The sequence below is a fragment of the Nylanderia fulva genome, unplaced genomic scaffold (genome assembly GCF_048542155.1).
Source record: "Nylanderia fulva isolate GAGA-0341 unplaced genomic scaffold, ASM4854215v1 Scaffold84, whole genome shotgun sequence".
In the NCBI taxonomy this organism is placed as follows: domain Eukaryota; kingdom Metazoa; phylum Arthropoda; class Insecta; order Hymenoptera; family Formicidae; genus Nylanderia; species Nylanderia fulva.
The window spans coordinates 338,227-350,726 of record NW_028190961.1 but is presented as its reverse complement, the minus strand read 5'-3'; the positions used below and the strand labels follow the sequence as shown (position 1 = coordinate 350,726).

General features: G+C 25.9%; 2 protein-coding genes across 3 annotated transcripts in view; one reads left to right on the top strand and one right to left on the bottom strand.

The window, feature by feature from the left end:
* LOC114929634 (uncharacterized) overlaps positions 1-12,500 on the top strand; it is an 83,476-nt gene that overhangs the window by 23,366 nt on the left and 47,610 nt on the right. The window contains exon 3 of the mRNA XM_085489453.1: positions 10,373-11,732. Coding sequence (XP_085345579.1) covers positions 10,373-11,732 — 1,360 coding nt within the window. The remainder of the gene's footprint in view (positions 1-10,372; positions 11,733-12,500) is intronic.
* Positions 1-12,500, bottom strand: part of Pld (Phospholipase D) — a 63,790-nt gene that overhangs the window by 34,542 nt on the left and 16,748 nt on the right. The window contains exons 3-4 of one of the 2 annotated variants that reach the window (XM_085489454.1): positions 6,408-6,564; positions 6,217-6,290 (exon numbers count right to left, since the gene is read on the bottom strand). In XM_085489454.1, coding sequence (XP_085345580.1) covers positions 6,217-6,290 — 74 coding nt within the window. In that variant the 5' untranslated portion in view covers positions 6,408-6,564. The remainder of the gene's footprint in view (positions 1-6,216; positions 6,291-6,407; positions 6,565-12,500) is intronic. The other variant, XM_029301210.2, reaches the window with a different exon arrangement.

The window sequence follows — 12,500 nt, the reverse complement described above, 5'->3', positions numbered from 1 at the left end:
ATAATTTTTATTCTTGAATTTTTAATAGGTTCATAATTTAATTCGCCGAAATTTTATTATGTATATAATTTTAATTCGCCGAATTTCTATTATGTACATGATTTTAATTCTTTATTTTTATGAAGTACATAATTTTAATTTGCCGAATTTCTATTATAAACGTATAATTCTAATTCGCCGTATTTTTATTATGTGCATAATTTTAATTTCTGAATTTTCATTACTAATGTATATAATTTACCTATTTTTTTATTAACTGAGAAACCACTAAATAACAAAATTAATAAATAACAATTATACACAAAATTCTTTATAATGCATACCTTTTAATACACTAACCCTTCGACACATACAACTGTTAAAATATGCAATAACAGCGGCTCACGAAGCATAGACATAGGAATATAGAGACCGAGCATAAACTTGTGAGATAGACAAGGGAAGTGAAACTATTGCGGGACGATGCGACGAGGTAAATTGTGCCTAAATTATATTGGCTGTTATTTTGCGCAGCATGTGATATTCGTGTTTTTTGCGACTTTTAAACTTTTACGTTTAAATTTTGAAAGTTTGACTAATTGTGTGTCACATATTAACATATTTTTACATTACTCTCATAATTCCATTAAAAGTAAATTTCTTATAAGAAATTTGTTGTTTGTGACATTTGAAATTTGTTTTTAATGAATATTTAATTCATATAAAAATAATTAATTCATAAAATCTAAAAATATTATGGATGATAATGAGTAAATTTATAAATTAGTTTTTAAATATTTAATTTTCTGTAAAAAAAATTAAAAAATAAAATAATATAAATAAATAAGTAGAACAAAATTGTTATTATATATTATTAAAAGATTTATTTTGATTCTTTTAAGATGAATTTTAAAACGTCCATCACTTATAAAAAGAAGTAATTTTTTAATAATAGATTTGTATTATGTTAATTTAATAATATGTGTCTCAGGCTCATTAGTTTCTCTTCTCTATTTGGCAAATATATAGTTTTGCATTAGTTGCTTACGTATATATTTCTTTACAAATATTTATAAGAATTTATTAGGATTTATATGCTATCTTTGAATTTGCTATTATAAATTAATAAAAATTATTATATTATATTAATATTAATATATAATTATTAATATATACATATATATCTATGTATATTATATATTATCAATATTTCTATTATATATTATATATTATCTATTATATATTATTAATATTTATTATATGTGTTTTAATAACATTTATTTCATTAAATATATTTTTCTTGTGACAAATTGTTTTAACAAATAAATAAACTATCAAAATACGCGTGACAGTTTGACAGCTGTTAACGACACGAATATCACTGAGCTTGCGTAATATAATAGCCAATGGAATTTATATAGACACAATTTATCTTGTCGCATCGTCCCGTAGTAGCTTCCCCCCGTGATAATATGCTCGGTCTCTATATTCCTATGTCTATGATATATATAATACATTTTATTTAATTTTTTAAATAATTTTATTAAAAATAATTTTACCGATAAAATTAATGAAGTTAAAAATAATTTTAATAGAAATTTCGAAAACAATTATTAATATATTATAGTTATTATTTAATATTAGATGTTATTTCCCAGACAGCACAGAATATTTATAAAATATTTATAGAATATTTATAATAATTATTTTAATATTTTATAAATATTTATCATAAATATTTTATAAATGTTTTGAGTCTGAGATTCAATAGATCATAAATATTTATCATAAATATCAGAAAATATTTACAATAAATATTATAATAAATATTATAAATATATTTCTTAAATCATTATAATACATATAGATTTTTTAAAATTTATATTTTCTTTAATAAATACTCATCGTCAGTAAGAAATCATAAGTTAAAAAGACATAATCAACGATTTTTCAATCAAAACGATCGGTTGATATAGTCTAATCTAAAATTTAGTCGATTAGATGTTTTTGTGTTTTTCAAACTCTATTAGCCATTTATAAAAAGTTAAAGATGTGTAAAAATTATTTATAAGTAATTTATTAGACATTTATTTTAAAATAAAATATAAAATTATAATATACACTAAATATACTTAGGCAATAGAGTAGTTTAACAAATGTTACGTGCACATTGATATATATGTAAATTTATTTGTTAAAAGACATTTTGTTGTAGAATGTAGCTCAAAAATAGAAATAATGTTATGACATTTTTAATTTTATTAATTTCCGTTTTTGCCAGCCTTATATAATTCTCACGACGAAAATCAAATACGAGAAAGCTACGTCACATAGCGGTAAATGAAAGAACTAACAATTTAGTTAAAAAAATATTTACAAAATAATTACTATAAATATTTATCTTTACATACCATAAATATTATATAAAATATTTAATCTATGTTTTAATATGTTAAACAAAGATTTTTATAAAACATTTTTAAAATATTTATATAATATTTGAAAAAAATATATATTTATAATTATTATTTATGAATTTTTATCATAAATATTGTGTGCTGTCTTAGTTATATATATAAAATACTATATATATAATACAATATATAATACAATATATATATATATATATATATATATATGTATATATATATTCGCGATTGTTGATAAAAAACGACATATTTCTCAATGAATATAAGTACTAAGTTGATAATTTTTCTGTTGTGCACATTGATGATTATAAATCTCTATTGAAAGCAAGAGCAAGATGATTTTCTTGCTCGTATTGATTTAATGATGCGATTACGTAAAGCAAACTACATTTCTTATTCTAGGACAATTTTTATAAATAAGTTGCTCTTATTGTATAAGTATAAGTGAATGGTTCTTCATGAAATATGTCGATATTTACTGATAGCTTTATAATTTCGTCATAATAATGAATATGCATAATTTATGTGCAATAGTACGTTAATCTCTCATCGATCCTTTTTTGTAAACTATTTCAAGGGAAATGGCGGAAAAATTAAAAGTAGACACTCCTTGCAACATAATTTTTGTGCAATATCTTTTTGCATTAACTCTCAGAAAATTATGCTATTGAATTACATATAAAGATATATTTGTAACAATTGCAGTAATGTTTAATACCGACAAATTATTTATATATATATATATATATATATATATGTTATATTATCAGGGCTGGGTAAAGTTAATTGTTCATAAAATTAATTTAGTTAAGTTAAAAGTTGCATGACCAAAAACTTAACTCAGTTTAAAGTTAAGTTAAGATTAAATTAACTGAAGTGCAATTAAAAGTTAATTTTAATAACATTATTTATATTAAATTAGAATTTTGTTTGTTAATTCTTTTAAAAATTATAATAACAATAACAAAAAAATTTTAATTTTTATATAGAAATATATTTTTTGTTATATATTTATAATTACAATATTGATGACAAATGAATATAAAAATTAATAATATTTTAATTTAAAAATAATACGTTTATAACCTATAAAAAAACAATATAATGATATTCAGAGATAAAAAATTTTAGCTTAGGAAAAAGTTAATATAAGTTTAAGATGATAACTAATTAAAGTTAAAAATTAATACACTTTAAATTAACTATAAGCTAAGTTAATAACTTTTAACTTTTAACTTTTAACTAATTAACTAGTTATTACCCCGCAATCCTGATTACTATTAAATATTATAATTAAACTTTTTCCTCTTTTATTCATTCGAAATTTTATGATTTATTATAATGGACACATGCAAGGATACAATACATGCTGAATTATTGTCGGATTTAATTTCGTACGTGAATAAAACTAAGAAGGAATCTGAATTATTTATAAGAAAATTATTATTTAATTTCTCGGTGCGACTAGTACTTGAAAAAAATTCCGTTACATCAGAATCAGGGACATCAACTTTCTTTAAAAAAAAATTCATAATTTATTTTAATAAGAGACCTTATTCATCAATATTGAAACGTTTATACATATACATATAAATTAGGTTGCGTATATTACGTTAAATATGCTCGCACTATACATATATGTATGTTTATTGCGTATCATACGCGGATATGCGCGCGTCGATAAAAAATATGCTCGCGGATATGGCGCATTGCGCAAGCGCTTAAGAGTGCGATTTTAATCTGATTTTCTATCGGAGAAAGCGCTTCTCTTCTGCTGCATCAGTCACTTATTCAACGAATTTCCTAACCTATTCATTATATCTTCACAAACTCTTTTGATCTTTTAGTCCGAAATATAATTTTTTCTAAATATTATATGCAAAGATTATAATATAAGATAATATACGTCATAAAGGTCCTCAGTATAATTGATGACGTTTTAAAAACGTATTAAATATATACATATATTGGAGATTTTGAAAACTATTTGAGAAATTGGAGGTTTTTAAAACATCCAGATTAGAACTTAGACATCTTTATTATTATATTTTAAATACTTTTCTGGACAATCGAAAAATGTCCATTTTAAGGACTAAACAGATTAACACTGGACTTGTCTCGAATGTATTTTTTAAGATTTTTTAAGAAATGTATTTTTAAGAAGCAAAGATAGATGCGTAGGTGAAAAATAAGTAAATATATATCTAATATCTCATACAGCATCAAAAGATTGCAGAAATATTGCAGATATCCAAGAGAGATAAGAAAAAAATTTGTTGGAACTGTGTTCATTCTGTTATTACATTTGTAATACTCGGATATCCAGTTCCTTTATTGCAAACTTTATATATAATTCTTATAACAAATCTTAAATACTAGCCCTATAAGCGCATGATATTATTTAATATTTAAGGAATATTCTAGGCGTATTTTTAGAATATTTAATATTCTAAGAATATGCCTAGAATATTAAATAATACCATGCGCTTATAGAGAGATAGCACATCGTGCGTCGCATAGCAGTAAATAAAGGAACTGTATATATATATATATATATATATATATATATATATATATATATATATATATATATATATATATATATATATAACGACGCTTATTGAATACTATTTTTATATTTTTGGAGTGTTAAATACTGTAACATTTTCCATAAAAAATTACAGTTACATATATGTTTTTATAATATCTCTTTAATATTATCTTGTAATTTATAAGATTATAACATATATTACTGCAATATAATTGAAATATTCTATTGCATGCCAGCCAGAAATGATATCGAATCGACGTCAATTCATCGTTGAATCGACGTCGAATAGATAATGTTGATTCGATGTTGATTTGATTATTCATTTCTGGTTGGGTATATATATATATATATATATATATAGATATGAAAAATGAAAATTTTTTAAATTTCTAAATATAAATATATATATACTTCCCTTATAGAAATTTATCACTAGAAACGCCAATTTATCACTTATTTCGAGTACTTAAAAATTACTGTACATCAGTATTTTAAGTACTCGAAATAAGTGATTAATTGGCGTTACTAGTGATAAATTTCTACAAGGGTTATTTAAACATCCAATAATAGAGATAGTCTTAAAAAGTTCAAAAATTAATATATCCACTAAACAAAAACTAAAACTAAACGTAAAATTGGACATTCTATGCTCTCTGGATTCCGGCAAAAAATAAAAATGGCGGAAATGCTCCCAGTTAGCAAAATGTTTACAAATTGCGCGCAAATTGGCAGCAAATTACATCAAAATTCCACACCAAATCCATATAGCCATCTGTGTCCGCATTAAAGCTCGCGTATTTTGATGACAAACCTTGCTGACATAACTTGACAGTAAATTGGTGACAAAACCCGAGCAAAGCTTGACGTCAGATTTCACGCACACTGATCTTGCTTGGCTTTGTCGTCAATTTGACATCAAGTCATGTAGTAATTTGCTCGCTTATTTTTGCTGCCAATCTGCTGTTGTCGAGTTTTGTCAGCAAGCTTCGCTCGGTTTTTGCTACCAATCTGCTAGCTTAATTAAGTAATAATAATTCTTGTAGCTAAATTGTTGATAATAATTTGTAGCAAGCATGTGACAAAATCTGTTCGAACAGACTTGGCGTACTGGGCTCTTTTAGTGTAGTAAATGTCATGTCAATAGACATCCAAATAATGTTGTTCGACGTCAAAATGATTTGCGCTACTTAAGATACGAGTATTACTCTTAATCAATTTGCAAGGTTTTCTTTTAAATAACGGTAGAAAGTATATCACCTGTCAAGGTCATGTATATACACTCTACATGCTAGAAATGACATTATAGTTGTGCTGATTGTTTCCAGTACCATCTATTGGCAAAATTTAATAATATAAATAATTATATATAATATATTTAGCAGTTTCTCATTATCGCCAAATGTTTTTTCTTGCAAACTGAGATTATTATAGTAACAATATCCACTTACATGAAGCGTTTGGGAATTTATGATAGTCCATTGTAACAATAATACAATTGTTTTCTCAGTTTCAACACTTGTTCGAGAGGTGATGCGATCCTGGTAATCTTCATTAATTATAGGAACTAGCGTATATTGTTCTAATTTCAGTCAACCATCTGAAAAACTATACAGAAAAAAACTTTGATAAAGAATTGAAGAATACCTCCTCTTGATATTCGGGGTTTAAAAATTCAATGCGATACTGTGGTGATTGCGTGAACTATCTGAATAGACGTCGCGAATATACATCTAACATTATCTTATTATTATTTGCATAATTAATTAATAATGTTCCAGTGATCACATGAGATTCTGATGTCAAGGCACTTATTTGTAGACATAAGGAATATAAACATGGGCGTCCGTAAAATTTTTTCTAGGAGGGGACATATTAGAATTTTAAAATTTTTTGTTCTTAATTCTTTTAAATTTTATTTTTTTTATTTTTATTCTTTTATATTAAATATGCAAATAAATTTTAGTGTTAATTCAAAAGGAGAGCAAATGCTTAATTTTTTTTACTAATTTCAAGGGAGAGCAAATGTTCCTTTTGCTTCCCCTCTGCGGACGCATGAATATAAATATTCTTATATAAATATTCTTTCTCGACTTTTCATAGTTACACCGCACATACTAATCATGTCGGAATTTTATAACATTCTGGTCTTCAATCATATTCCTTGATGAAGGCGTAGCTTTTGTATAATCACAGAGTGTGTTTAGCCGCAATGACATCTTTTTCATTAAAAAAATTAATTTTTACACTTAAAACTATTATTGTTGTATATTCGCAACGACCATATTTGTTTTGCTTCAGTAGCGCCTCTCTTACCACGTTGGACTTTTTTCGCCAATAGGACACAATTAAAAATCAAAATATAGATAAAATATATTTATATAAAATGTATACTTAACTAAAAAATATACTTTAACGAGTAAATATATTTTAATGAGTAAGTAGATAGTATAATTTAGAAAAAAAAGATGTATTTTTTATATTTTTACAAATAAGAAAAATTAATTTTTTTTAAATTTAAAATTTATATATAATAAAAGAAAAATATCTATATATATAATTTTATCTCAATTTATGTATAATTATATAAACAATATTTTCTCTTATTTCATAAATTTACTTTAAAAAAAAAAATGAATATTTTTTGAAAAATATTTTGATGTTTTGTACAATTCTTTTTTTTCGAAAAAATATATTAATACTGTAGAAGATGTGCTTTTTTTTGTGATTTTTTCGACAATTATTTCTACATTTCTTATATGTAAATGTATAAAATCGTACACGAGATTAATTTTCGGAATCAAAAAAAACGAGACATGTAAAATAATTTCACGATGATAAATTTATAATATATGTATGATAATTACTTCGAAAGGTCAGAAGTTAAAGGTTTAATTCTCTATATGTTATTGTTTGTAATTTAATATGATCTGAGATGCCAATTTAGTATAATTTATAATTATTACTACATTACATTTTTTTGTATAAAATAATTTTTGCTTTTTAATATAACAAGACAAGCATACGATAATTTTTAATATTTATCTTAGAAAATTTAATTTAAAGAATAATATTTAAAAGTTAATAATCTTATGGAAGAAATTTGATATCGAGATATTGTAATTTATGACATAAACGATTAATATTTATTATTAAATATTTTAACACCTAACAATATTGTAAAAATTAAATCAGAATTCTAAAATCTATATTTACACAAAGAATAATTCTTTTTTTATATTTTGAAAAATTTATTTTTTTTTATTATTTATTCTTAATTGTTATTTTCTAAATAAAATAACATTAAAATACTTCTTGTCTTGTTATTATTGTACACAATATAGCAGTGTACAAAGAACATAATAAAAGGCACAACACAAGAGAAAGTGACGATTCTTAAGTAATCATACATACATATAAGATACGCATTAACATAAAAAGTGTTTTAGTTTGACCCAGCAAAAAGACCACACCCTCAAAAGTGGTTCACGTAAACCTGTTTTTTAGAGGTCGCAATTTATGCATACGCTCTCACATATATAAGGATACTCTTAATAAGATAACGATTTGCAAAGAATCATATTTTAACTTAAATTATAACTTTAGGCAAATTAACACCACTACATGTTTGGTTAAATTTTTCTAAATCAAAGAACAATAAATTCGATATTTTAGTATATTTTAAGAATAATTAATTCGAGAAAAATTTTAAAACTAAAATCATTCCAATAATTAATTGTGTTAATATATTTTTACTCTTGTAAGCAAGCTAACGTTCGATTCATTAAACAATAAATAAATTTGGAACTAATTTATTTTGAAAGCAATTAATTTACTACTTATCTATACATTTAATCGAACTTCGAAACAAGGATAATACATTTTGATATACTCTTTTAATTCAGTTTAAAAGTAGTCCACCTTTGAGGTATGGAAGCCTTTTGTCCAAAGAATATTTTTTCACCTGTACAATTTTATGCAGATGTCGATTTCACAATAACATACGAAAAACTTGATAGATATCGAAAAATTTAAATAAATATTTTATATTATTTAACTCGCGTATATTATTAATAATTTCTAATATTGAAAATATAAGTTTATCGCAGCAAAAAAGAGAAAAATACACCACAAATGACTTTTCCCTAATTGTAAGCATTTTAATAGGTCAATGCAGTCACGAATATTTCAATGCTGCTTATTCAAGCTGATGGTGAAGGTATAATCTGTGACGAGAGTAAAGGCTATTTATACCACGATTAATTCATCAGGTATTATTGTCAACGACAATCGCGACTGATTGATCTATTGAAACTAGTTGTTATACCATTTCCGCCATTAATCGCCAATTCTAAAGGATTCTTCTAATTACATAATTGGCACTTTACCAAATATGGCAATCGATCTACGCGAATATCACTATTAATTTCTCTTCTTTTCGATGGCAAAGTCTTGATTATACAATATACGTTTCATCCTGATTCTATTAAATCGATCACAATTTCTCACGCACTTCAAATAAATCACGCAACCAATTGTTCATCAACAGACTCAGAGAGAAATGATAGTTGAATGATAATCGATGTCAAACTGATCGAATCGATGTCGATTCGATCATCATTTCTTGCTGGGGAGTTGGGTAATAACTATATAATTAAGTCGTTAAAAGTTAAAAAAAAGTTAAAAAGTTAAGAACTTTTAATTTTTTTCCTAAGTTAAATTAAAAAACTTTTTTCCTAAGTTAAATTTTTTAAATCTTAATATTTTATCTTAGTATTTTAAAAATTTAACTTTTGATTTAACTTCAGTTAATTTAATCTTAACTTAACTTTAACTGACAATGAGTTAATTTTTTGTTCTTGCAACTTAATTAAATTAATTTTATAAGCAACTATATATATATAATTTTAATTTAACTTACAATTAGTTTTGAAAAATCATTAACTTATCTAACCCCCTGTTCATCAATCAATGTAAATAAAATTTTCAACTAAAATGTTCCTAAACGATCCTTTCATATTTATATTTTCGATATAATTATTGATAATTGACAATTTTATTTTTTAATATTTTAGTAATTCAAAAATTTAATAATAATTCTAAAAATTTTTACATTTTTTACTTATTACGCGTTTATATTAAAATGTCGCCGATTAATTAAATGCAGATAACCAACGTAGATAAATATCTTGATTGCTTATTGTTTAAAGAATATCGATTAAGATAATTTCTCTTTAAACAACGATTTAAAAAATTTTATTTTTAATTTTTTGAAATTTTATAACTTTTTTTATTTTTTTCAAAAATGATTGTAAATGTATGTATATAACTTTCTTGAACAATTATCTCTTAACATATATATTTCAAAAAATAAAACAACCTCAATTTTTACATTGTCAAAATACATACTTTTTAGGATGGACAGAGAGTGCAAAATCGTGGTACAGCACGATATCAAAATTCTAAATTAATCTCGGAATCCAGCGACTTTACAATCAGATCGCCTCACGACAAGAGCTTTCGTTCAGAAACGGCTTCCAATTTAGAGAAAAATGAAACGCATTTTGAGAGAGAAAGTTCCTCCAGATCGCGATCGAAATTATCAAGGACAATCGATAGTTCCGCTGTTACATCACAGACGAATGCGAGACATTTAAATTCCAATGTCGACAATTCTCGAAATCGTTCAAGATTGCATACCACACAAGCGTCTAAAGAGAAAAGAATTAAGAGTAGATACGATAATAAAGAGAATGCGCCTGAATCGCAAGTGCGGCCGAAACAGCAGCAGATTTCTCGAAGAACATTTTCGGATGCGTCTTCCATCTGGGTAGAAAACGCGAAGTTAGATCAAGAAGTGTCCACAAAATCACCCGACCACCTGAGATCAAGAACAGGAAGGAAGATTTATACAATTGACAACGGGAAAGAATCGAGAAGTCGAATGATTCCATCCAGAAAATCGGCGAGTGAAGACGCGGAAAAAAACAAAAGTCCGATTTCCAGTAACCTGGAAATGAAGGAAGTACGATCGAAATATTCGAGAAGAATCGAAAATCTTACTTTAATAGCTGATCTATCAAGAATGATGGATCTGAAAAACACGAACGACTCTATGAATCGTAAAAAAGAAGGTGCAAGAGAACGGGATGTTCTGTTGTTAAGCTCGGAGAATATCTTGAGAGTGGACGTTCCTTTGACAACAATTGGAACTAGTGAAAGCGCCAATAATCAAATAACCACGACAATCTCGTCCGTGTCTTCAAGGCAAACTTCGAGGCTGGTCAAGGAAAGGGTAGAGATCAATGATATCATGACATCGAACGCCAAGAGGAACAAACAGTCCCTTCGATCGAGATCCAGGAATATCTCCAATTCCGAGACAGCAAAATCCGAAAGCGTCCCCTTTCGGAGGAATTCATCTAGAACAGGCGATTCTGCGAATGCCAGAACAAATGGACGATCTTCTAGTGCTAAACGTAGGTCTAATGCGAAAAATGTTAATTCCAGAAATAGAGCCACGCATAAGTCGAGAGACTCGAACACAGCAGAAACAAGAAATGATGACAGAAACAAAAATGTGGACACTAATTCCGAGACAAATGCGAGTGGACAGACGAATACACGACGTAATTTGTCCAACAATAGACGCGCATCTGAAGGAAAACGGGAATTTAAGAATGATCGTAAATTACAGAAAGTTACAGAAGCCAAAATAGAAAAATCAAATGGCAGGACAGAGTCTGAAAATTTGTCCAGTACAGTTAACAGTTTCGGTAAATAAGACTTTCCTTTTATATTATATTGTTAAACAATATTCAAATTATACATATAAATTACGGGACAATTATTAATTGATATTGTTAGAGTGATTCTAACGCTCTTTTATCGATAGTAGCCAGAGAGAAGTAAGACTAGAGCGCGGGAGTCCCTTTGAAAAGCGTAAAGTTATTAGAAAAAGAGGCGTAGCTGAGAAAATATATATATATATATCTGTCTTTGTCTGATACTGCGTTTGCGCTACCAGACAGAGACAGTCGGATACTTTCAGCTATGCCTTTCCTTCTATTGATCTGACATCTTCACCTGTTTTTTTATGGGTCGCGCGTTTTAGTCTTACTTTTCTCTAATAGCAGCGCGAAGTTAGATTCGACTATGAATCTTTTTATTGATTCCCCATTGCAGAATTATAAATTGATAATGAATTTATAATTCTATACCTAGATATATGAGACTATACAGATTGATAAATCTTTTTCCTGTACAAATTAAATTATTAATATTAACAAATTGCGAAGTGCTCTAATTTCAAGTAAAAAATAATCCGTATAACCAATAAATAGATTTATAGCTAAATTTAACCTCACATTTTGTCGATAAAACAGAATTGAAACTTATAGGTTAGCTTATTAGGATTACTCCCCTTAATATTTTAATTGTGGAAAAGGATTTATCAATTTGTATAGTCAATCAAACTATTGATATTTGAACTCATAAATTTATGATAATTAATATTAAAATATTAATATTAACCAAAGGGGGAT